This window comes from Falco biarmicus, chromosome 7 (genome assembly GCF_023638135.1).
Source record: "Falco biarmicus isolate bFalBia1 chromosome 7, bFalBia1.pri, whole genome shotgun sequence".
NCBI classification, from domain to species: Eukaryota; Metazoa; Chordata; class Aves; order Falconiformes; family Falconidae; genus Falco; species Falco biarmicus.
The window spans coordinates 58,650,109-58,677,096 of NC_079294.1; the positions used below are offsets into that span (position 1 = coordinate 58,650,109).

Here is a 26,988-nt window from a genome sequence, read left to right on the forward strand (position 1 = left end):
TTTAGAGTAACTATGTTAATGTTCTTTTGGTAACTTCTGCCTATCAGCCTGGGGCTTATCTGCCATAGCTGCATTTTGAGCTGAGTAAATTGATTGTCAGTGCACTTGCAAACAGTTCAACCTGATTATATTGATCTAAGCACTAATTTTACAACTTTGTCTGTGGTGCCATTACAGAAATTGAGCGAGCGAGCAGGCAGGCACCCGGCACATACCTCGCTCTCAACATGGTGATTTACTGCCTCTTATCTGCTGCCTTTTACAGCTGCATGCTGGCTAATGTCCCTGCCTTGCTGGTTAGCTTGTTACAGTCCTGTGATGCTACATCCTTAGTGTGGAATCTGAATCTGACTGCCACCAGACTGACAAATGGACTGCAGCTTTTCTAACGTGCTTTTCCTATCTTTCCTGTGGTTACTTTGTGCTTAGAAAAACTAACTGGTAGGGGTCATAATAGGTGGACACGTGTGCTTTCCTTTTGACCTACTTCTTTTTGACTAGTTTTTATGTTCTTTGACCATTCTCCAAGGCTTCGCTTGTGTTTTGTTTTGACTTGGCCTGATGACTGAAAGCTTTACTGTAAATTATTATTTGTGACGGTTTGATAGTCATATTCCACCCTCCCGTACTATCTTCTGACCTACAGGTTTCAGAATGCACAAGAGATATGCCTAAAATGTCACAAAAGAATATAAATCACATTAGTTACAAATTATTTCAGATAAACAATGTAAGCAAAGCACAGTATCTCAAGGAGGAATGACAAGCACCACTGATTATTTATAGTGGGAAAGGGTTCCTGAGTTAGGTTCAATACATAATTTCTGATTCTGGAGTCAGTACATTACGAGAGTATAAAGTAATAACTTGCCATTTTTCTGTAAGGTACCAGGTTGCATATATAGATAGATTCAACTAATAAATGAACAAAATATTGACTGTTGGAATGGAGGGGTGTGAAGTGAATGAGGAAGGTGGGAGGAAGACAGCTACAAGAGTTAAGCATCTAAACAAGGATACTCTGAAAAGCATCTGGCTATGGTGGGTTCAGTGGAGGCTGAATAGTTGATTCTTTTTTGCATCAGAATAACAGGAAAAACGGGCCATGTGGCACCCTGGTTGATACCAGCTTACACTACTTGGTGCGTGAAAGACAGTGGTTTCAGAGCTCTATCGTTATCTCCTTTGTTTTCTCACTAGTTCATATGTAAGCAGTATAAAAGTATCATCTTTAACCTTGGCTGAAGGTTCACATGTTAATGTTTTTTTCAGGTGGAACTTGCAGAAATTTGCACTAAGAGTGAACGCTATATTGGCACAGAAGGTGGAGGAATGGACCAGTCCATCTCTTTTCTGGCAGAAGAAGGAACTGTATGTGGATCTTCATAATCTAAACTAACAGTGTAATATGAATTTATGTAAACAAAAACACCTTCATACATATCTAGCAGAAAGACAAGAAACTTGGAATCCTTAGTAAGCACTGTAAGCACCATTGGTACGCAAATGAAACAGGAATTAATTGTATAAACTTGTGTACAATTAAGTGTGACAAGTTTGAAGGAATATGATGAAAATGGGAAATGGCAAGAAGGAGGAAAGAAAAATTGTGGGAAAAGATGTACTCTAGAAGAGCACCAGGCCCCACACTATTTGGCTAATTCATCGCTGAACTTAGAATGTTTCCCATATAATGAAATGTGAATGGTCGGTATGCCTTGTGTTCAGTGCAAATGGGATAATTATTACAAAAATGCTTTCTTGAAACTTCTTACAACCAAACAGTTCTAGGAAGTTTTGCCAGGTCCAGTTACAAAGACAATGGAGATTATTTTTTTTCCCCCGTTTTTGCTAATTCCAGACAATTCTGTGGCTGGATTCTGATGTAGAAGGCATTTATCTGTCTTAAAGGTGGTGACAGAAGGTGGACTAGCAATGATAAACAGGACCTGCCAAGTTATGCATGAGTGCTTGTGGTGGAATTTACAGCGGAGTTTATCCGCTGTCCCAGGAGGTACACAGGACTGAAACTGTTCAAAGCTAAAACCTGTCAGAATACTTTTATTGAAATTAATGTAGCATTTCATGACAACTTTTACTTGCCTTGTAATTGTGCTATTGTATCTCTGCAGCTTTTGTTCCTTAATGCCATATCTTGTATGAGTTTATACAGAAGAGAAGCTATTTCCTAGAATTACACCAAACATTTAATTCCATTATGAGACACACCACCTGTACCTGCTCTGCACCTTTCCTTCACACTTTATACAGTTAGTAGTGAACACATAGCTGCAGGAATGCTGAAGGAAGCAGCATATTTTCCTGACATACACACTGATGGTCGTGTAACTGGAGGCTTTTCTGATCTATAGAGGTGGTAATCAAAAAGGCAAAGAAAATGTTAAAAATACTAGGAAAGAAACTGTGAACAAACCAGAAAATATCCTTGCTTCTGTGTACTTGCAGCTGAATGCAGTTCTGGCCTCCCATCTCGAAATAAAGTAACACTGGAATGAGAAATGTACAGTAAGGACATTGAGGTTGATCAAAGTTATTTTTTTACGTGAGCATTCACTGAATAATTTAAAACTTTTCAGCTTGGAAAACAAGTATCTTTGAGGGTGGTATTTTGAAGCTCTGTAAAAGCCCTGAATGGGTAAGAGAAGGTAAATTGAGAATTCAGTGTTTTTCATAACTGAAGAACTAATAGAAACACAATGACATTTGCAAGCAGCTTGTTTAAAACAAACAAGGAAGTTTTGTTTTTTGTTTTGGTTTTGTTTTTTTTCCCCAAAAAACATTAATTGTTAAATTGAGAAATACCGTACATTGTGGAAGGCAAAAGTTTAAAAAGGGTTCAGGAAAGACCTTGGATACACTGATAGAGTGTTAGCCTATTTGTAGCTATTAAACATAGTAGTTGGATGTTGCTTCCAGTGTAAGTATAACCGCTGTAATCGTTGCTTATGGGAAGCTGGAAAAATACACCCAAAAAAAAGATTGCTTTGTATATGTCCTATTTTTATATTTCCCTTAAATACCCATTTATGGCTACTGTCAGAAACAGGAAGCTGGACCAGCTTAGTAGTACATTCTGATCTAATGTAGCAGTTCTTAAAGGGTATATTTAAATATAAGCAAGCTTGTCTGTCTTGATAGTAATTTTGTGACGTGGTCCAGAATCTCAATGGCAGGGAGTTACACACATGCTGTACATAATGTACAAGCAGATTTGTCATTGTTTATTTAGCACTCTAGCTGCTCAAGGAACTCTCTGGGGGCGAACAATGCCAAAACCAGTAAGACATCCCGGCTTGCAGAGTTGCAGTCTATTCTAAGAAGCCAAAGCAGGGTACATGATTTACAACTTATCCCAATGAAAAACCAGATGTGAATTTAATCTCTTGATTACATTACATCCTGAATTATTTAATTAATGGATGCCTAGCTTATTCCATGAAAAGGTCACAAATACTGGGAACATCTTAGGCAGCCTGTGTAAGGCATCTGTGAGGCAAGGCAGTCTCTTATGTTAGAAGGAAGGAGATAGTAACTACATTTGTATATATATAGTTTAATTCATTTCTCTGATTGTCCATATGTAACATGATCACTGTCCCCAGTCAGTGCTAAAATTTTGGTACTATTCTCTAACTCAGTGAATTAATCCTGATTTAGTGGAAAATGGGAAAACAGGGGGAGATGGGAAATGGTGAAGGGGAAGGGAATGTGAAGCCCCTTGTTTCTAGTGGCATGCACATTAGCTTCAGCCAGCCCTGGTACTTTTCGGTAGATCAAAGAAAAACTGTTGTCTTAAACAGGCAAGAAAAATAGGTTGGGTGGGGTTCTGTGAAATGCTGAAAAAACCCAAAGACTTAATGGAAACATTTTAAAATCCAGCTACAAGGGAAACGTTTGAAATGTATGTGTAACTGGGCCAATGAGGTTAAACCTCTTTTCTCGCTGTTTCATGTCAGTTTTCTTTCCTTAACTGTCCCTGGATTTTCAAGAGAAAAAACATGCAAATTTGCATTTGATTTATAGAACTAAGTGCATGGTTAGCTAGTAGTAAATTAAAACTAACCATTCATTTTTCTTTCAATAGGCCAAGTTGATAGAGTTCAGTCCTCTGAGGGCAACTGATGTTAGACTTCCAAGTGGAGCAGCGTTTGTTATTGCTAACAGTTGCGTTGAAATGAATAAAGCAGCAACTTCTCATTACAATATTAGGGTAATGGAGTGTCGTCTGGCTACAAAGGTAACGTATGGCTTATGTCAAACTCTAATGAAACTTTCATCTAAATATGTGCTTTTTCCCACTTCTGACCAATCATGTCTTTAACACCTGGCTAGGTGCTACTTTAAGTAGCATTTTTCTTTCCAGAACCAGACACCTCCGTCTCTGCAGAAACAGAACTCCTGCAGTTTAATGGAAGCTCAAGGACTGTGCCCTTATATAGAAGATTATGTGATTTAGTTCTATTCAATTTATTTTGTATTATATTTCAATGGAGGAAGTAAGTCTATTTTTCAGCAAAAAATATTCTCAGTTAATAAGATAGACTGTTTCTAATTAAAGCTGAATAATGACAAATAATGGAAAGCAACCAGTGTGGTCACATGTTTATATGTATATATGGCAATTGATGTGTATTTTCTAGGATTTAGAGGACATCAAAGCTACTAGTTGGAGGCCTGGAAGTAATACTGGAAATGCTGAATAGCAGCATGTATATCAGTGTAAAGTTTAAAAACAGGCTTGAATCAAAATGTAACATTTAGGTTGTGCCACCAGTTTACAGTTTGCAATTATCTCTAAAATGTATGGAATTTGAACATGAAAAATCCAAGTTCCACTTTAATTCTGGATTTTGTAGACTGTACATGTAAGAAAATGTAGATGTAGGAATTGATTTGAGTTTGTTATGGGAATACAGTGGATTTTGCTTTGATTAGATTGAGGAGTAAGCGTGAAGATTCACTGCAATTATACCCAACATAATGTGCTGTATGAAAGAATAGAATTTGGGTCATGAAGTCTAGATGAAAGTTCTAAAAACTGCAGCATGGAACTCCTTGCCACAAAACATTTGGCCAAAATCTGAGCAATACTTTGAGCATTTGTTGGCATCATAATTCTCTGAAAAATTACCATTGTTAATGCTAAAAAAAAAAAAGAGTTGAAGAGATGAGCGGATGCTGACAAAATGTAATGTAAAATATTGCGTGGAGATATTCTTCAAGGAGGAAAGCTAAACTTCAGATGACTTTTTAAATGGGCTTTAAACTCAAGTATAAAAAACATAGCTGCATTTTGGGTGTATATATATGGTACAGTAAAATAACAGCACCTATGACCATAGTTCCAACTGTTGACACTGAAGTTAAGAAAAAGATTCTTATGCCATTAAGAAAATCAAGATAAGGACCTGCCTGTGTGTTACTTCTAGTATAACTGATAAACCTCTAATTTAGGATAGTTTATTGTCTAAGTATGTATTTTAGGAAGAGCTTCTTTTGGAAATTATTTTTGTGTAAGAAGCAGAGAGCCTGCACAGATGATCTATTCTAAAAGGCAAACTACAACAAGTCCCTCAAGTTATAAGACCTTTTGAAGTACTGATCCATATACCAGATTTTGTGAAATCAGTTTTATAAATGGGTTTAAATTATTGGTCCTATGCAGTGAACTGAAAAGTTGGTAAGGAAAGATGATTTTTTTTTACGTTGCTGTTAGCTATGATGCAATCTCTAAAAAGGCACCCTTAGCAGATGCTTGATTTTAAGGAGACTAACAACATACACCTGTCTATTTTTAAACATGTGCTACCCAGATGGAAAGTTGCACACACTATAAAAATACATTGAGCCAGGAAAAGACTGTCTTTAGGAACAGGTCACAGTGGGGTGAAGGAGGGCAGGTATGTAAGTGGAAGCAGGGAAGTCTTTTAAGTACCATTAAGCTAATGGAACTATGAAATAACATACTGGGCCTTGCAATAATGCTTTAAAAAAAATTCTCATTGGTAAGTGCCTTAGGGTAGGCTTTCCCCTCCACCCCCCCCACCTTTCTGCTTTAGGTCATTCTAGAATTTCATACTGTGCAGAAAGCTTCATGTAGGTAAAGATGCCAACACAACATATCGCTGTTGGCGTTAATATAGTACATTTTGATGTCAGCCTGTCCTACAGCAAGTGAGCTCTTGCTTGATCATCCTTACATAATTACCTTTCTCCGGTTCTGTTCTTCTCCTTTCCCTTCTGGACAGTCATTCTCTTGTGGTTATTTTTTGGTGTGTTTTTTTTTTTTTTTTAATTTATTTTCTGTATTCTTTTGTAGCCTCTGGGTGCTTTCCTGTACCCTATTGAACAGCATGTTTAAAGATGCTTATGTTCTGCAGAACGCTCGCAATTCCAAAGGAAATTAACTTGTACTTTATACTTCAGAAAATGCACACAGTAGGTGCTGCAGGATGAATACGAGCATTAGTGAATGCTGTGCTTTCCCCTGCTTCACTGTGTGTGGTTCACTTCACTGTCAGCTATAGAGTAGTGCCAAGAATGTCTGCAGCTGGAATGCCATATAGTTAATCAACCGATGTTTGTTAAATGTGGAAAGATGCTCGGACGACATTATAGAAATGTAAAGTATAAGAAAGTAATGTTGCTATATAAGGGCTATGCTTGCTCACAGTCAGACTGTCTTTTATTTATATTTGTCCCATCATTTACTAAGTATGTTTTCCTCTCAGTTACTTAGAGTTCTCACAGTGTGCCTGTGTTGAACAATAAAGGACGATAAAGCCTACAGATGCTATATCCTGGCAGTTAAGAGCCAGCTGCATGATGTCCACATCTTTAATCCATCTAGTCAGAGGTCATCAAGAAAATATCCAACTGTGGGATCAGTATTGGGATTACTTTTGTACATTAAATGGATGGGTTTTCTCCTGTTTCTGTTCTGTATCCATTAGAATTTGAGCTGCTGCAGCTAGACTGTTTTCAAAACCCATTTCTGTTTGCCCATAACATTTTTCCCAGTGCTGTTAGAAATGAAATGTTGCGATAAGTGGTATAGACCTTTCCAGCAAAGCCCAGCCTACTGGCCTGATGGGGTCAGTTTCCATGTGGAACATTTGATCTGTAAACTCCCAGCATAGTTAGCTCATCTAAAATATAGCATCTCCCTTGAAGTATAGGAATGGGAACAGGTATGACAATCCACATGACTTATTTCTGCAGGGGAATATGTATTCAAGAAGGAAGCAGAAACATTTTTGTTGCCTTAAAGGACATTATTTTTTATAATTTCTTAGTTCTGTTTAACTTCTGATAATGAAGTCTAAGGGATGCTGAACATTAGGATTAAAGTGCGAGGAAGAAAACTGAGCAACTTGAAGCAGATCCAAGAATGTGTCACAAACATGCATGAGCATAAGAGACACTGAGTATTGAAGTAAAACAGATGAAGCAATAACTGTTATTCTAGCTTATCAATAAATAAGCTAAAATACAATTACATAAAGGCAGTGGAGTTCTCAGTACTCGGTGCCTCTGAAAAGCTGTCCAGAAGTGACTTAATCAGTCTTACAAGAAAATTTGCTCACCCTGATTTCTGCATTAACCACTAGACAGTGCTGCTTCTTTCTCTACCGCTGAACGTACAAAACTGTGTTTTAGATGGCGACAGAGTCACATGATTAGGATTTTGGTTGGATTTTGTTTGGTCTGCTCTACTGAGCCTCACATAGATCTTAGGAAGTCACTAGATGGCACCAAAAGTAGTTAATTTTTAGATACTGTAATAAAGCCAAACTGGAAGAGCCCCTGCAAAAGCACCGTTGGAGGAGAGCAGGAGGGTGAGAATCTATAGCACATAGTTGAGCAGTAGATCTTCTGCTTAAACTTTGTGCTGTAACTTTGCAGAAAGCAAAGCAAATACTATTCAGTCATGTATGTAAATCCCAGGAAGTTAAATGGTTTTGCTGAATTGAGACATAAATTATTTCAAACCAATCTCACTCAAAACCAGTGTTTACTGAAAAGAATAACAAAACACACTGGGTGAAATCTTCGCCCTGTTGATGAGAGGTTTTAACACTGTTTTGAATACGAAAAGGATTTCATTCCCTGGTCTTGTTGCAGTGGTTTAAATTCTCTGCAAACATACAGCCTGATCTGGCATACTTGGAAGCTTTAATCTCAATTTAAATGGTGCAGAACTGGAGGTATGTAATATGCTTATGACTACAGTAAAATGACATTGGCATGTACCTGCTAATCTATGTCTTACTCTCTAGTAATCTGTTGAAATTAAGGGTAGTAAGGTCAGTGAGATCCCACAACAACCACTTAATATATTTCTATAATTCATAACATTAAAAATATTATACCTTATGGGGAAATCTGCTTTACTCAGCCACTTTCATTAGGCACATGAGAGCATCAACGCATGTAGCAACCTTCCAGAGAAAAGCCTCTTTGACATACTTCTTTTTAGGATTCTGCTGTATTGAAGTAACTACTGTCCATTGCCAAAACATCACGAAGATACCCAAAGCATGACATCATTGTCTGGAGTGGGAAGAACATGTAGACTAAAACTAATTAGCATCATAGCAGTCATGTAGGAACGGAGCAGATTCTGACAAGCACATCCTAACCTTCCTGTGAGGCTCAAGATTTCCTTTAAATTGGATGTTAACAAAACATACTTGAAATTTACTTTAAGCCCTAGAGATTGAGAAAGGTTACAGTTAATTCTCCCGCACAAATCTTATGTCCACTTTGATATTTTTAAGGCTATTATGAGAGGGGGTTTTAATGACAACCTGAAATGTTCATCAGAAAACTCCAGGAGCATATTGGAAAGGTCAAACTCAGTTTTAAATGTTAGAGCAAATTCTAACAGTACAGAAACAGACTTCTTAGGGACTTTTAGTGTTACAATACCATAGCGTTTATATAAGCAATTGTCTGAATGTGATTGGAAAAGGTTAATACGTGCTTGAAGTAACAACATACATGGAAAAGGATAAGTCACAGATGTGATACAGAAATAATGGCAGTTGGGCTTTTACAGGCTATATCTGATTTGAAGGAAGAATATCATCATTCACAGATCTTCTATAAATAAATGATTATCTGCTGTTTACTGATAGAAAGTCGCTTTTGATGGTTCCCAATTAAGAAGTGAAAAGAGCAAAGTGGATCTTAAAGTTGCTTATGGACAACTAAATAGTTTTAAAGAGGAGCACACAATATTTTCTCTTTTATTTTTGAATTTTAGCTTCTCTCAAAGTCAAAAGGTTTGGACTGGAAAAAAATGTTGAGACTCCATGATGTGCAAACCAAGCTAGGAGTTAGCCTAGAGGAAATGCTGACCATTGTGGAGGAGGTATTACATCCTGAGCCTTACAGCACAGAGGAAATTTGTAAATGCCTGGGAATTAGCCTGGAGGAGCTCCGCTCTCATATCGTTAGTCAAAACACGCAAGATGGTAAGCATATATGAAATGGTGGGTTGTAGCGTACAGTGTCTGTATTGTATAAATAGTTTATGTATTAATAAGTAGTGCAAATGGAAGTCTTGCCAGAGTACTTCCCCAGAATCTTGGGTGGCAAGTGACTGTGTTGATACCTCAGTTTTCATTCTGCCTTTTAACTTAGGATGAGCAAAACTTCGATTTTGATTGAACTGTTTCTAAAATGGTAGAAGTAGCAGATCACTTACTATTTCAAATTAGCCTGTTTGAGAGTCTTCTCTAAATGATGCAGGTTTTATTTTAGGGAAAAGTCTATACTAGATTTCCTTTTTAGGCACTAGCTCTAACAAAGCCAAACCTTTTGGGCTGTTAAGCATCATTGAAATGAATCCTGTTTGCTCTCCCTTAACTGGTGTTAAAGACCAGCGTAGACAGGCTTACGTTTCTGTTTTTGAATTGGTAAATACATAACCACTTCATAAAACATGCACTGGGCAGCAAGTCGTCTCGGGTTCTCCTGAGAAAGAAGCTTCTGTCACTATCAATTTACTTCTTTCTTTTAGGAAAATGTTGATGGAGGAGAACAGTTTACTGTTTAAAGTATTTCCCATATATTATTGCTTATGATTATACCATGCAGTCACAAGCATTGGCCCACGTGGAATGGATCCTGGATGCATATAGCAGGGTTGCTAATAATATTGGATAATAGAGCATTTATGAAATAATTAATTTGCATTTGTAACAGGTTTCCTACTGAGATCAGAATCTTTAAGAACTTAATCCTTACTTCCTTGTTTCCATTCTGTAGCCTTAACATCTCTACTGTTTGTAGCTGAACTATATCCTTGCCAGTCCTTCCCAAGACTGCTTTCAGTGACATATATAAATCAGTAACATATCTGCGTATACTCATGCTTATATTTCCATAATCTGTATATTTGGAGTTACTGTAAACCTCATATATTGACCAAGGACAAGGTCCTGAATCTATAACCCGCTTTGTACCCCAGTGCTATCAGAGAGTATGAAACGATCTTATTGTCCAATCATACTGCCAGAGGGTACCAGGATGGAATATGGTATCTTAATCCAGATTTTTATCTCCATAGAAAGAGTTATGATAACTCTGCGGTGTGTACATGAGGAATATACTGAACCATGTACCTGCACTCTGCAACATTTTCATGGGAAACTACAAGGCTGTAAACCTTTTACGCTGTCACCTTACTCTTCCCTTCATGATGCAATACAAGACTATTAATTTACAGATGTTTATACTCCTTATACCTTATAAAAGAAAATTCTACAGTTGCATAGAATTGAATTGTTTACAGAGGTTATTTCAATTTTTTTCAAAAACCAAAGTCTGGATAAAACGTTTAAACATAAAACCTATAGAAGAAACTCAAAGGAAATTTTATACTGTGGCTCTGAATAGTGTTTGCAGATGTTTGCTGAACAGAATCTCTTAAACTTGCATGACCATGATTTCATTTGATAAGGCCAATTAAAATGGGTTATGCTGAAAGCCTCTTTGCATGTACAATATAAAATTAAATAACAGATTTCTGTAAAACTATATGCAAAGAAGAAACAAGACAGACACAGAAAGAAGGAATCTAAATCCACTGTTTGTTTTTGTTACACACTAAACAAATTACATTTTATGTTGGCATTGGAAAACCAGAGTCTGTTTGACAAAAATATTTTTCTTATTTCCCCTGTGCTTCCCCACTATATTTTAATGACAACCCCTGGCTTCACGCAAGAGAAGACATATCAACGAATAAGTAATCTCTGCAGAGAATTTCAGGATGTTGTTGAACTTCTTTGTTCAACATGAAGAAAGAACCGTAACATTTAGGGTGTCTTTCCTCCTTTGTATGCATTTTATCCACTTTTCTGATAAATTATTACAATATTAAGGGTAAATTATTTGAATGAGAATTACCATTTAGATCATTTACTGGACTCTTGAGTTTTCTCTGTGGCTGAACTTTTTGTATCATTCAAAGCCCAGTAACAGTTAAAAATAATGTTTTCTACTGGCATTGTATCTCATATTTAAGGATCTGAAAGTGGTATGTAAATACTATTTTAGCCTTAAGTCTAGCTTCCCCTCCTGTACTCCTCCAGTGATGGTACTGTATACTTACGTAAAGTTTTGTGAGTGTGTAAGGCTGACCAGATACAAACTTCCCAAAGAAAAATGGTACAGACAGGCTTTAGGCAAGTCCCAGGCCAGGTCTAGAAGCACACAGCAACTCTGCATCCGTTTTTATAGACAGGTACTCCAGGATTGCCGCAGCTCCCCACTGCACAGCCCACTTATTCCCCAGCTTTGGAGAAGTACAGATGGAGCACAAAGCTTCTCTAAACTTCTTGCAGTTGTTCCTTGGCCAACTGAAAATCCTGAGTTTAAATATCTCTTGCAAATGTTTACATATGGATTGCACTTGTGGCTTCTGAACATCTCTAGAAAAATAGTATTTATTACTTTCTAAGGTGCACTGTGCCATAATTTTGGCTTGGACTTGAATGCTTCACAGAACATTTAGTGTGTGGTGATTGTGGGACATTAAGTATTTATAAGCTTCACCACAAAAGGATATTCTTCTGTAAAACAGTGTATTCCTTTAACCATGAAATGATTTTTTCCTTCCTAAATGAGGTATTTTTAAACCCATTTTTCCTTTTCATGTATAAAATTGTAATCTAATTTTGACATTTAAACCTGGGAATGAAGTCACCATGGGAGGAGCAGGCATCCATTTGCTGCGTGGATTTGGCTGCCTAACTGCCCTCCTATGTGGCCCCTGGAAAGAGAATTCTAAATTTGTGCTGTAGCTAAAGTGAGTGGTGCTTGAGGAGCCCTTTCATTCCCACTGCCAAGTAATTTGTCTTAATGGTGATCTCAGTGCAAGAACAGTTTCAACTTTATTCGCACAGACGGGCGTACATGAAGGTGGACTCTCAGCTGTCCTGTCGGGCTGCTCTGGGATATGGAAAGCTCTGTCGTGTGCATTAGTAGAGTGCCCTTGTCTTAGGTGAACAGAAGTTACCTCCAAACCGGTAGACCTAAGAGCACTTCCCAGCTTGAGGGTCCAGGTGCCTACTCCGGCATCAGCCTGATCCATGTCACGGAGAAACTTGGGAACGTACCATCCCCTTCCACAAAAACATGGTTTACTTGGGATATGCGGCCACTCCAGGCAAGTCTCATACAGCTGCCTCGAGGATGCAGGCCCCCGGGGTGTACCGTAGGTCGGGCACAGGCACTGAACGGTCTAGGTTAGCTGCAAAAGCCTTGTTAAAACTAGTGTTCCTCTGGAGGAAAAATCACTTTAAACCAGTAGGTATCAGGGTCTTGAAGCAGGTGTCTGCTAAATGGGTCACTGAATCCAGCAATGACTCGTCCCCTGGTTTATTTTCAGAAAGCCAGATTGCAAACAGTTACTTGAGCAGTCCCAGTAGAGTAACTGTTCCCCACTTCGAGTAGGGGGTTCACAATCTGGCTCAAATTAAAGCCATCTGGCAGCATTTTCTTATATACATTCTGAGCCAGAAACCTTCACCCTCATCATGTTCAATCAGCAGGATGCCTAACAGAGAAGGGTACTATTCCACATGAGTAATGGTGGTAGAAACTGTCCCCTACATGATTTCGCATTGGTGAGTTTTTCCTGTTGTAAATTTCTAACAGTCCCATCAGCCATGTGTAGCTCATTAATCTACAGTGAAACATATCTTAAGAAGCTGCCAAAGCAACTAGAAAAAAATATATAGCCTGAAGAAGTTGGTCTTTAGCTAAAGGTCAGATAGAATTGTACAGGAAGCCTCTAAAGAAAGGAATCTTCTGAAGCTGAAGTTATAACAAGTAATACGAGTTGCTGAAAAGCCACAATGTCTAATTATAAAGAAAAAAACATCTCTGTAAATGGAGTGGACAGGTTTGCACAACTTTTGTAAAGCTAAAATTAAAAATATGACCATACAGTTGAAAACCCACAGTAAACTTTTCTGTTATATTTAATTAACCCACAGTTATTTGGGACTAATTGCCCAGGATTTTTTGTTTTTAAGAGATGTTATATGGATTTTGGACAAACTTCCCTTAACATTAAATGTCAGCTACATCTTAACAGCTTAGAGGGTTCGTGCTGCAGTGTGAGAGCTATTAGCATACTGGAAAATGTCACCGTTTCTTTCAAGGGTGTGTGGTGGTTTGTGATTTGAATCTACGTGTTCAGGGATGACATTACAGAAATCCTCTGCAGAGGAGCAAAGCTAGGGTGCAGAGCCTCCAGAAACGGTCAGCAAGAGTTGCTGACATCCTCTGAAAAATAGATAAAGGACTGGCAATACAAAGCCATTAAGAGTGAAGGGGATTCCTGGTAGAAGATTTGCTGTGTCCTCTCTGAAACTTCAGGAACACGGTTAGTGAGGCTGTGACCTGGAAGGTGGATCACCTGCTCCAACAGCAGGCAGGATACAGGTGAAATGGAGAGACAAAATGTCACTAAGGGCAAACCTGGGTATAGGTTACCTTGTCCTCCTTGAAGTTCCTTTGGTGTCATTTTCACTTTTCAAGTTTACTTTAATTTCTTCTGACCTGTATCTGTTTCAATTCAGAAAAAGTATCACTCACCCTCACTTGAGTCCACAAGAAATTTTTTCGGTGTGTAGCTGATACCACACAAAACAAATCTTCATCTCCGTGCTGTCTTCTCAGAAAGAGGCAGAAGAGACCCTGAGCTTCTGAGTGTGTCGGCGCGCCTAGGTGTGAAATCAGTCCGTTCCTGCATAGCAGTGAGCGACGCAGGGCAGGGCAGAAAGGAAACACGTAGTGATATTCAAAGAACAGTTTTTGAGAGCATGATTCTGGTCAGAGACCGTATCCTCAGCAGACACAAATGGCGCTACAGCATTTTAATCAAGCAAAGCGCTTGAACCGGAGAGTGCACAGATCCCTTATGGCAGAAACACTCCTTGGACGCGCCCTAGACAGTTAGTCCGGTGTCAGCCTGGCAGCCAGCTAGGTCCATTGCAGCAGAGGTTCTAGGTTCCTCTCTAGTCACCAGAGAAACGGGTACCACAGGGCACTCCAGGGCTCAGGTAGGATAACCTGTTGCCTAACCTGCCCTTTTTGCTGACCAAAGATGGAGCTGAGGGTACCTGTACCCCTAATTTGGAAATAAAATTAAGCGGGAGACACCAGAAACCTTTATGATTACTGCATTAAGTATATCTACATTTTTAGTCAGATAAAGTACCTAATTTCCATAGACTATAATAGATTTAAGGATCCACCTGCTTTTAAGAATTACTTTTTTAAGAATTACTTCCCTAAACTCTGCTTTTTTCCTCCCCTTTGAGCACCGCAGAGGGTGAGCCCATATAACCCAGTCTTGTGCAACACCAGAAGGTTTGCTCTGAGGGCTTCAGTTTTTCCTCTCATTCCAGCCCTAGCTCAGATACAAACTAATCAGTTGTGCGCACTTTGGTTTTGTTTATTTTAACCATGGCAGAGTATGGCTTAGGAAATCAGTCCTTTTTCATGGTAAAAAATGCGGCTGCACCAAAGCATGCAAGTTCTGATCAGTCTCTGCATTCCTCTAAAATCAGAGTCTCCAGAGCTCTTTGGCATGTCCTATGAATTCGGATTTTATTTCTGTGGAGCTAATATACAGGCTGTTAATGTAGCAAGGAGATTCCAACATAGGCGCAATACTTGGAATCTTCATGTGTGCTCTGCTCTCTTTTATTCTATAGAGATGGTTAGTTGGACTGCTCCTCCAAACAGAAAAGATACGAGGGTTTCTCTATTACTGGAGGCGTTTGGTGTTGAAAGCTAAAAATATGTGAATTATTTCTTTATTTTAGAATAGGACTTACAGAGTACAGACGTGTTTGCTGTCCTGAAGATAATTTTACCTGAACAGCACAATGCCAGAGAAGAAAAGCAAACTGTAAATTTTTTTTGTTGTTTTTTTAAAACACAACTGTAGTTTTCTGAAATAAGATGCTTTGCACAACCCACCAATAGCTAATGTAATCATACCGGCCTTTAACCGATACCGATTTAGTAAATGTCCACAAACGAGTCTGAAAAATAACGTACAGCCACTCTTTCTCACTGGAGCACTGCTTGAAAGGATTGCTTTCGCATCAAGGGAAAGCCAGCGTCAAGGTAGCAAATTCTCCCCTGCACGGAGCGGCCCTCCGGGGAGCCAAGGCCGTCAAGGACACAGCTCAGGTCTTTTGGCTGGCAGCCAGCAGCTGGAGCGCCCATCCTGGTCGCCAGTTCGTAACACGACGAGTGCAACACGACCCCAGAGATTTTTAAGGTAATCTGGCCAGTAGAGCATTGCTCTACCAAAGGGTGGTCTCCGAATCAATCACAGCCTTTGGCAAGCCTGTTGCCCGACAATTGAAACCAGACATGTTTTCAGTTCATTCTTTGGGTTACTACTGTTCAATGGTGATTTACAAGAGAGTGTGAGCTATGGCAATCTCTCACGCAACTTTAGATATTCCCTAAACGAATGCACATTTAGAAATCTCCTTGCTCTAAAACAATGGCTTATAAGAAAAGACTATTTAAAGAGAAACCATCCTTAAAAATAGGCTGAGCTGCCTTTCTTCAACATTCGAAAGTACTGAGGCAGCGCTCTGCAAAACAGCGCAAGTAACTCCAGCAGCAACCAAATCCAGTGGGGTAAAACACACCTTTAAATGGGAAACCGAAATACGCTTTTCCTGTGTGATACTCTCAAGATGACATCTGGGGGGGGTGGGGGGGTGGCACTCGATTTTCTCATGTCTGTCCTTGTTTGAAATGCATCCAGAAGGCTTGTTCAAAAGACAGCAACGCGGGGTTTCTCAGTAGCAGGCTGTATTGAATTACAAAATAAATATCACCAGAAGCAGTATCACCAGTAGCAGAACACTGCTGCGTTCAGTGTTTCTCTATCACTTTAGACTACTTGTATCTCTCTCAGCACTATATTTTCAGCATTTACAGTTGCGATTTACACTTACTCTGGAGAAGGAGAAAGGGATTGTGCAGGTGCTGAAGAAGTTTTAGCCTGTAGGGGTTGCAAATCTGGAGTATACATGCAAGAGACTTCACTGGACGCAATTTTATTTCCAGTCTTTCAAGGAATATTTCTGCATAACCTTGCAAATCTAGATTGCGGAAATCATCAGCAGTGGCTCCAGAACTTGGCTGTTGGCACAGAACAGCCACGTAGGGACTCCCATGTGTCTGGGCCAGATAACAAGTTCTGGTTTGGATACAGGGCTCGTCTCTCTTCTTTTATCTTTATTTGAGTGTTTCTTCGGCCATTTTAGAAAGCAAGAGAAACCAGAAGCTGAAATGAGGAGAGTTAAATGTACAAAATTTCTCCTTTAAAGGAAAATTTACATGTAGAAATAAAATGAGGGATGTTTGGAGGTGCTTTAACAAGAGTGTGCTGTGAAATAGGGAAACGTACTGCGGTAGGTACCCCCCAGAGAATAAAGTCCACTTATCTAATATTTAGTGCCCAAACAGCTCAAGTAAACAAATTTATTCATAAATTATGTCACACATGCTTCTGGTAAACAATAGCTCTCCAATAGCAGCCATGGTATTAAAGCAAATAGAACTATGCGGGGAGAGAAAAACAATCAACTGCAACCGTTTATGTCTCACTGTTCAGGCTTGGTGGAGGTCTCTACCCCACCGCCGCACGCGTTTGGGCGTGCGCACCCCCCACACCCCCTTCCCAGAGGAACTGCTTTTTCATGGCACTGTAGAAAAACCGTGGCCAAGATCCTGGCCCTAGCCTTTGATCCCAGTAGGTCAATACCACGCCGTACCTGTCGGGGCTTGACATCTCCTCACACCCACACAGGCAGCGCTGACACTGGCTGGTAGCACCCACTAAAAATAAACCCCGAAAACCGAACGGAAAGCACCTGCGCTCTCCACTGTACCTTTAATTAGCATTATTTACAGTCAGGGTGGGCACCGCGTCACTGTGAAAATATTTGAGAGGGCTTCCTTACCTATGCACTGGGAAATACGGGTAATCACGTTTTCGTTCATCTCAGTTCAAACAAAGTCATTGGTGGTTTTTTGTGCTTCGATGGTGGGGTTTTTCAAGAAAAGGTCTGTCCACAGCGTTACACAATTGATGCAGATTTGGCCCGGAGCAGCCACACAAGGCCCTGGGCCAGCACGTGCTGCCAGTGGCTGCCGTGGGTACGTTTCAGTGTTCTCGTGACTCAGATTTGCTGGTGTTTGAAATCCTGAAAGCTTTAGATTAACGCCCTAATGCACGGTGCAGCTAACACTTGAACTTGTAGCTTGGCTCTGCAAAGTAAAAGGAGAGGCTGGGTTTGCTCTTGACACAGCAAATAGCTAGAGCATGTGCATGAAGTTATCAACATGAAAAAATGTGTACGTTGTACGGTGATGAACTCTAAATACTATTTTATTAGGGCTTTTAAAGAAGACGTAGGTGAGCTTTTGCAGAGCACTTTTAGCCTAGAGAGTTCCAATATAAAAGATGAATTACCAAAAAAATACATCATTTACTCTGGTTTTGTGTGTTCCTTTTGTAGTCAATATTAATGGATGACTGTAGTACTTAATACTTTCATTTTGTTTAGTTTCCACCTTTAAGCTATACCAGCGTGCGAAGCACGTGTACAGTGAAGCCGCCAGAGTGCTGGAATTTCAGAAGATCTGCGGCGAAGCACCTGCCAATGCAATCCAGCTGCTGGGAGAATTAATGAACCAGAGCTATATCAGCTGCAGGGAAATGTACGAATGCAGCTGTCCTGAGCTGGATCGGCTGGTAGACATCTGCCTGTAAGTTTTGACCACAAGGAAGAGTAATCGCCTGTTGAGAATATTGTTTGAATTGATGAGAAAATATGACATCGCTGGCTATTGCAATTTTAAAATGAAAGTATTCTTGTCTCTTATTACAAAATTAATCTCCTGCAGGGACATTACATGGTCAATTGTTTCCCTACTGGCATCTGTGTAATACTTTCAGATGAAAGCTGCAGTTTATGGCTTTATTACAGACTTTGCTTTTGGACTGACTCATCGTCACAAGTGTTACGTTAGACTGTTGGCTATTCTTTTTTTAAGTCGTAGAAGAAGTCATAACTGGTTTTCTTAAAACAACATCTTAGTGGCTCTATTTGAACTCCCTTTCTTTTTGTGTATTTCTTAACCATTTCAGAACTGTTGCCATGGGAATTCCGGGGCATAACCAAGCTGTTCTACATTCTTAGGTGCCTTGAAATCATAAATGATATATTGTGAAGGGCTATTGCAATTCTTTTTTTAGTTTTAAAAATATGTTTTCCAGGGTATCAGATAGGTTGGGCAGCATTTCAGTGTTTAAAAGATGAGTGTGTTACTTGTTACAAAGGCTCACACTCTGCTTCTCCCCTCCGCATTGTGTGTCTGAGCTTTCCCCACATTACAGTCTCCATCTGTGCCCCAGCCTCATTCTTTTAGCGGGGTTCCTTAACTCGGGTTGGCCGCTATCAAACAAGCCCTCTCAACTTGAAAACACATTCCCTGAGAGTGTCATTTTTGTCCCCTCTCTTCTCCCTCTGTTCCTCCCCAGTTTCATGTCCTTTAGCCAGAATAAACAGAGTTGGAGGAACAGCATGAAGCGAGCTGGAAATCACAGGTTGTTGTGTGTAGCAGGCTGTTACAGTCATAACTGCTGCAGCGGACGATGAGATCTGGTGTAACCAGGTGTTAATCCAGAAAATAAAAACAAATACTTAGCACTCGCATTCTACAAAGTATTTCATCCTTACCACAGGACCAGCATGAAAGGATGTACATTTTTCTGTTCCTCTTATTTTCCATTTTTATAGTACATTTAATCATGGGACAGACATACTAAATTTTATCTAAATTCATTGCCTATAGAGGGAATTAATGGAATCATAGAATCATTTAGGTTGGAAAAGACCTTTGAGATCATCAAGTCAATCCATAAACGCAGCACTGCCAAGCCCACCACTAAACCATGTCCCCAAGCACCTACATGTTTTTTCAACACCCCCAGGCACGGTGACTCCACCTCACCCCTGGGCAGCCTGTGCCAGTGCCTGACCACCCTTCCAGCGAAGACATTTTTCCTAATCTCCAATCTAAGCCTCCCCTGGTGCGACTTGAGGCCATTTCTTCTTGTCCTACTGCTTATTATCTGGGAGAAGAGACCGACCCCTGCCTGCCTACAGCTGTGGGGAGCTGTGGGGTCCCCCCTGAGCCCCCTCCTCTCCAGGCTGACCCCCCCCAGGTCCCTCAGCTGCTCCCCATGGGACTTGTGCCCCAGCCCCGCTGCCCATCTCTGGACACGCTCCAGCCTCTCAACATCCCCAGTTGTAGCGTGGCGCCCAAATCCAGAGTATTTGAGGTCTGGCCGCAGCAGTGCCGAGTGCAGTACAGTGCCACATTCAGTGGTTGGGGATCATTTTAACAGTGGTTTGGGGGAATAAAGAGCCGCCCACCTGAGCTTCTGCACCGCTACTCCATCCCCGCCTGTGCCCCAGCCCCCTTCTCCCAGCTGCTTCCTTCATTCACTTCATCACAGCTCTTGGTAACACCACCTTTGTACTTCTCATCTGTTATGGTTCGTACTTCTCCTTGGAGAAGGGTGTGCTTGGTCTGGGAAGCTCTGCCCCGAGCCCAAGTGTTACTGCCCCCCTTCCAGAGAGGAGATACAGGGTGCTGTAGGTATTTGCAGGCCTGAGGTCAAGAAACATCATTTGACTGTCTTCTACAAGTAAATATCCCATCCTCTGTCTATATTTTGCGATCTTAATGAAGACAGAAGCTGTTTCAATTTGAAGCTAAAAACACCAAATACCACCTAAAAAGGAAAGTTACAAAAATATTTCTTCTGCAACTGGCTTTTTTTTGTTTTTAACTAAGAAATTAGTCTGGCTTATAATGAAAATAAGAATTTTACAAATGTGCAATTTGCCATGTTTGTAAAATTGCAATAAGAAAAAGAATTTGTACGTCTATACTCACATGGATTTTGTACGTTGTAATACCCATTTACCACGTTTGTAAATTGACGCAGTATGATACAAATTATTATTTAGGTCAGTCTGATTTCTTTTGCAGACAAGATGGAGTGGCCTCTGAGCCAGAAGACTAAACTTAAAAACTGAACAGAAGAGTTTTGGACATTCACAGATCACTCTGCAGATGGGATACACGTGCTGTTTTGTGATAAAACACAGAGAAGCCCTGACAGCCATTGGACAGCCTGACAGTAATTTAGCAATACGATTTTTGTTTCAGGAGTGAGTCCAGTACGTAACTCTCAGGCTGTGTTCAGTTTATCGTATCACGTAGTGATCACGTAATAGAATAAGCTGTGACAGTCACTCGGTGGGGCAGTTCCACCGTGGTTATCCCAGCTGCTCAAGGGGGACTGCTGGGCAGTGTGTGAGAAGGGAGAGCTGTCTCCAGAGTCTGCTGAAGGCAGAAACTGCTCAGCCGAGTTATCAAAAACCTTGGGCTGCAGAGTCTTGATCCAGTTCAAGGTGCCAGCACCGACTGTTCTGCGACACCGCTGGCAGAGGAAGAGCCTTCACACTTCACACCCGCGTTATTTTTAGGTGCAGCAACTAGTCGGTGTCGCTGCCTCAGTCAGTAGCATCTGATGACTGAACTTTGCCAAAGTGACCGGCCATTCTGGGTGCCTTCACTAAGGGTGTCCAGCTTGAATCATACTGACAGGGCCTGCTCTCAGAAATGCTGGGGAAAACGATCCTGTTTCAATTAGGGGAAAACAAGTAGGTGTAATAAACCGACAAGATCTGCACTACGGCGTGGAGTTACCTGTGCTGGGTATTTAAACAAACTAGCCCGGATGCTAGCAGTAGCCTACTGCAGCGTGAAGCTCAGCACGGGGAGGGAAATTCTGTTTCTCATTTATGCTGAGCTACGTGCTTTCATGGGTAGGCGGCAGCCGCTCTGAGCTGGCCCGGGTGTCGTGACACCGACTTGCAGGCAGTAGCAGAGACACGGCCACAGAACCCAAAGGAAAGGAGTATGCGGTTAGGATTTTACTAAATTAAATTAAAATTAATCTGGGCATTTTGGTTCCAGGGACCAAAATATAAATAGTGAAGGAAAAAAAGTGACGTGTGTGCCCGTTACAGCAGATCTCTAACTTACCAGCAGAAGAGCCCACAGCTAGTATGAGCATTGCTAAGCACTGCAATGCAGTGTAATTCCTGTAAAATGATTTCTAATTGGTATATTAACGTTACTTAATTGAGGGGGTGGTGTGTTAATTACATTCATTGCACAGAATCAAGTAAATTCTTTGTTCATTATTCTTCACAGTCCTGTCCCATCAAGAGTATTTCCTAAGAAATGCATCTTTCTTCTTGAGAAGTTTGATAATCCTTCAATTTTTCTCTGACTCTGTGATTAGATTTCTAAAAGCATGTAGCTATTCTAGGTGACTGCAGCTTAAGCCAGCAGCATCTAATTTTTGGAATCGATTGGATAAAAGTCTTAGCTTTTCTCAGGTTGTACATTAAAAAACTAAGGGACATAACATCACTCATCTCTCTAGGAAAGCTTGGCTGATGCGATTATAGAAATGGCTAGGAACTACACAAATCACATTCTTTACTTAAGATGATATACAGCTGCCCTGTAACTTTAAAAAGCCTTTCCAAAAATACATTCCACAGAATTGCCCGAGTCTACTGCTGCTCTCTCCTTACAAGGTTTAAACTGTGAAGAATAATCTGCATATCCAGATGTTTTCTGTTTTCCCTAGATCTTTATGTTTTACTGTACAACCTCTGCCAAGAAAGAAAGGGATCCATACTTGCTGTGGTTTGTAGTGCTGAAAACTGTAACCACTAGTTGGTCAGTTGTTTTTCTTCTTTTTGCAAACACAGGAGACTTGTACTTTCTCTAACCTATCTCATGTTGGTAGTAGCTGTTTTACCTGTTAGTCTTTTCAAGTAAGTAACAGAAGATTTACTAAACAATTAAGGAATAAAAAATTGGTTCTGAACTCCTGAATTCATTAGGTACTTTTGAAAATCTCTCAGCATTCTTGAGTGTTGCAAATAACTTGCTTTCATTCTCTTATTCTCCATCTTTTGGGGGTATAAATCCCGACAATTCGTGTTACCAGCCATGCCCCTTCTAGCTGAAGACAGCCGAATCCTCTCTGAGCGCTTTAAAAAAACCCACAGTTTTTACATTACATCGCGGTGCGTTATGGTAGCCAGGTCAGCCTGCGTTTTATCAAGACTCTTACCACTGGTGATTTTCTTAAAGCTGCAAAGCTTGTAGTCGTGGTGCAATCTGAAAATCCAACAAAACAAACAAAAAACCACCCTACAAAAAGAAGTTTGCAGCTCTTTCAGAACCAGAGGGGCTTGAAGATGCCATTCAATAGTGCACTAAGCTACAAAAACAGAGTAAGAACCCTCCGCACACCATTTGGACATCTACATCGCATTGTGTTAACCCTGTGCTAAGTAGCTGATTCATAGTTTTGAGTGCTTGGAATTAACAATGTTGCTCTGATTGTCTCACCTCTTAGAGCACAATTATCTTTAAAGTGAGGTTCTGTGATGTCTCACCTATCACTTCCACATACCAAACTATGGGACTTCCCTTTTTATTCTTCCCTCCGCTGCAGTACTCACGTTTTTACTCTCATTTACATGCATACCCTTTTGTCGTAAGCCAATTCTCTTTTTACCCAGTGAGTACTGGAATCGGGTATATAAACTCCTCAAAAAGGCAAATGCCAGAACCTGGGCCCAGAAGCTGAGGGCCTCCGACACTGGACTGCAGATACATTGCCTGTCCTGCGTGCTCCCTCTTTCCCTCTATCCCTTGTCCTCACGGCTGCAGCACAGCCCCGGCGGTGCAGAGGTTTCCCCCGCACCCCGCGTTAAATCAGTGTCTCCCGCTGTGTGGGCGAGTGCTGCATCCGCCAGATTATTGCCTGCTCGTACCCCTCTTCGTAAAGGCAAGTGCACGGCGGAGAGGGGCTGGCTGGGAACCCCACTGCGCCCGAGGAGTCCGGCTTAGGACTCGACTGATTAAGACTTGACACAGACCGTTTCAGCCCTGGTCCAAAGGTCACTTCCTCATGTTTAACCTAGATCCTCCCACGCGCCGCAGCGCCGGCGGATTCGGAACGAGGTGCTCACTTCTGAAGCCGTGTAACACCAGGAACCTCTCGTTTCAGATGTTGCAGCACCACGCATCGAAATGCCAAGTTCCTCAGCATTAAGCCCCAAGTGCCTAATCACATCACCACATTTGAAACCGTTAGCCACAGTATTTTGAAACACAGTGACTTCAGCTCTGGAACAGGCATATTTTCTGTCTACATTATGCTTTATTTCAACTAAGTATTTTAAAATGACTCAGTAAAAATGAGGCATGAGCATGACCACAGAGAATTATGAAATCAGTAAAAGGTTCAGAGCAATTCTGAAGGGATTTCAGTTGCCCACCAAAATAAAAGCCAGACACCATCTGAAATACAAAGTTCTGGCCAAGGTAACAGACCAAGTGAGTGCAGACGGTCCGAGTCCGCCGACTCTGGGAAGTGGATTGGGCCTTACAAAGGCGATGGGAATTTCCCTATTGATTGCAGTTGAGACTGGATTGGATCCTGCTCATTTTAGGAGGTTGCTCCATGGACCAAAAACTATAAAAATGAGCGGCTTACAGGAACACTGAGTAAAATAGAACACCAACAGGAAATAAAGAATGAACATAAAATCGAGTCAATATGAAGGGTGGCACCACACAGACAACACTGAAGAAAGTGTTTCTGCTCAAGAAGAGATGTAAGCATGTTTAGAATCAAACACATATGTAAGTACTTGCTTGAAATATGACCTAAACCTCTCCTAACCCAGCAGTATACCAGATTCATTTCACATAAAATGCACATATGAAAAATTACCACAGCCTACTCGGAATGAGCTGTCATTTTCCAAGGTTATTCACATGATGCTGTCTCTCCCTCCAACACATTCTAGGACTGGTAAATCTCCCCATGCCTGGCTACGGCTATTGGAAACGTAGCAAAAGTATTTGTTTGCAGATCAGATTAGATCTCTCATGAGAATAGGATTTCAAATCAGTTTTCTAAACGATCCCGTTCTGACTAGGTTAGAAAAGCCCCAAAGAAACCTATTACGTGGTATTTTCCTACTTTGAATCTAAGTAAAGATCAGGAACACAGGTAAGCAAACTGGTGAAAATAATTACACTAAAGCCTAATGAGGTGGTGTCTGAATCTTCCAGAGCAATGGCATGGGATTTGCTGTAGGACATTTCTAGCAGGCCAGTGTCTTGAGGCTGGGAACGGTTTATATTTTGGATGTCATTTATTTGTCATTGTTCTTTCTTTTCACCCTCTTCATTAAGAGCATTTTTTTCTTCTGGGACTAAATTCGTGTTTCACCTCTACTGCTGTAAATCTGCTAAGTTCATGAGGTTCCTCTAAAGAGAGATACCCAGCTCTGTCTGCTCAGCATAAAGGACGTCCGAGTGCAGCAGTGACTCCGTATGACTTCTGAAGAGTTTCTGAACTCTGCTTTTCTTGACTGGCATGCTCAGCAGTCCTGCAGAAGCCTGTGAATCTTCAGCATGTTTCAGATCTGTCCTGGAAGAATAGAGCTATTTGTCTTTGCCACATTAGAAAATGGCTTGCATGCCTACATCCTGTGCAATTAGTTTATGAACCCTCTTTTGTTATTTTTGTCATGTATTTCTGTTTTCACTTCTGATGTCTTATGAATGTTGCTAACACAATTCCTTTCTTCTCCTGCTTTCTTCTTCTCAGCTGCACTGTGATACTTAAAACAGCTGATGCTGAAGCATTACAAAAAAGGGTGACTGACTTTTGGAATTGACAGAAATAACTATATTGCAGTTTAAAGCCTCAGCACTTTTTTTTTTTTTTGTCCAAATGGTAACTGCAAATTGCTGTAATGTCACATACAACCAAGTGAACTACAGAAAAATCAAACGACATATATGTGTTTTGAGTAAATTATTCGCTAGTTCTCTGCGGGAATTTTATATATGATAAATTACCCCTTTTGGGTTTATTTTACATTTTTTTTTTTTCTGTTATTTTGTTTTAGGCAGTTTGGGGCCATCGGGTCACGTCTGACTGGAGCTGGATGGGGTGGCTGTACTGTGTCAATGGTGCCTACTGACAAGCTGAACACTTTTCTCAAAAATGTAAAAAAAGCCTATTACCAAACTGATGTCCAAAGGTCAGCGTTGGAGAATAGTCTGTTTGCTACCAAACCTGGAAGAGGAGCTTTGGTTTTTGTTGAGGCCTAAAGAACGTAAAAATTGTAAAGAAACTATGTAGGGCATTCGGAACTGGCAGTACTTCCCATGCCACAGTAAATGAATGGCTTTTCTGTTTTTTATTGTAATGAGCAGTTGCCATTATCAAAATATATTTCTAAAGAAGCAATTAAAAGAAAACTCTTTGATTATAAAGTCTTTTTTTCCCATACTAAATATGTCTTTCAGTATAAATGCTGATTTACAAAAACCTATTGATGAGGAAAAATGAAATTGAAATAAAGATGATTCTTTGTTACCGTGGATCTCTCTTGTTTTCCATTTACTGTCATAAAAGTAAGACCAGGTGGAGCAGTGAGCTGGTCCATCGTAGGGTCGGAACCCTGCAATGTTTGCAGGGCTCTTCTGTGCTTAGTCTCTTTGGGTGCTGGATATTCTTTTGTTCAGTGTCCTGTAACTATGGAAGATTAAACCAAAGCATTCAAAAAAATGGGAAGGACCTGGCTAAACATTAAAAATGTTATACTCTTCCTCAAACAGGATTATTACTGTTGTAATTAGTGATAATATTGGAGGGGCACCTGCAAGCCAAGTCAAACATTAGGAATACATTATGTGAAGCAGGAAAGCTTTCCTTCTAGCTATGTTTCTTACGTACCTTTGTGCAAGGGTGACTTGTTAGGAAAGTTTCAACAAAACGTAATGCTCTCCAGAGCTGTACACTCCCCTAAGTGAATGAACAAATAACGAAGCAAAATTTGATTTTGAGTAAGGCAGACACCATATTCTAGTTATTGAATCCTAGCTGTGATTCCACAAGGTAGAACACTGGCATTTTTATGCAAAACTATTAGAAAGGATGAAATATAATCCATTGACCATGTAAAAAAGCCATTCAAATCTATAAGGAATAATAAAGGAGACAATTCACTCAGTTGTACAAAGCAAAAGTCAATAGGTAAGACCAGTCATTGATCTTTGACATGTCATTGACACATTCTTGACAAACTGCTGTCTCTCTCCCACTTACAACCTTGAGCGTCAGGAGTGTAACTGTGCTGAGCTTCAGGTACAGGATCCATCACCCATGACCTGGCTGTCCAGTAGGAGAAATGGCTGTGAGTGCAGAACGGTGGC

General features: G+C 40.4%; 1 protein-coding gene across 1 annotated transcript in view; it reads left to right on the forward strand.

Annotated features, from left to right (window-relative positions):
* GALK2 (galactokinase 2) overlaps positions 1-26,154 on the forward strand; it is a 48,892-nt gene extending 22,738 nt beyond the window's left edge. The window contains exons 6-10 of the mRNA XM_056346338.1: positions 1,273-1,371; positions 4,106-4,258; positions 9,290-9,500; positions 18,147-18,348; positions 25,677-26,154. Coding sequence (XP_056202313.1) covers positions 1,273-1,371; positions 4,106-4,258; positions 9,290-9,500; positions 18,147-18,348; positions 25,677-25,881 — 870 coding nt within the window. The 3' untranslated portion in view covers positions 25,882-26,154. The remainder of the gene's footprint in view (positions 1-1,272; positions 1,372-4,105; positions 4,259-9,289; positions 9,501-18,146; positions 18,349-25,676) is intronic.
* The last annotated feature ends 834 nt before the right edge of the window (positions 26,155-26,988 follow it).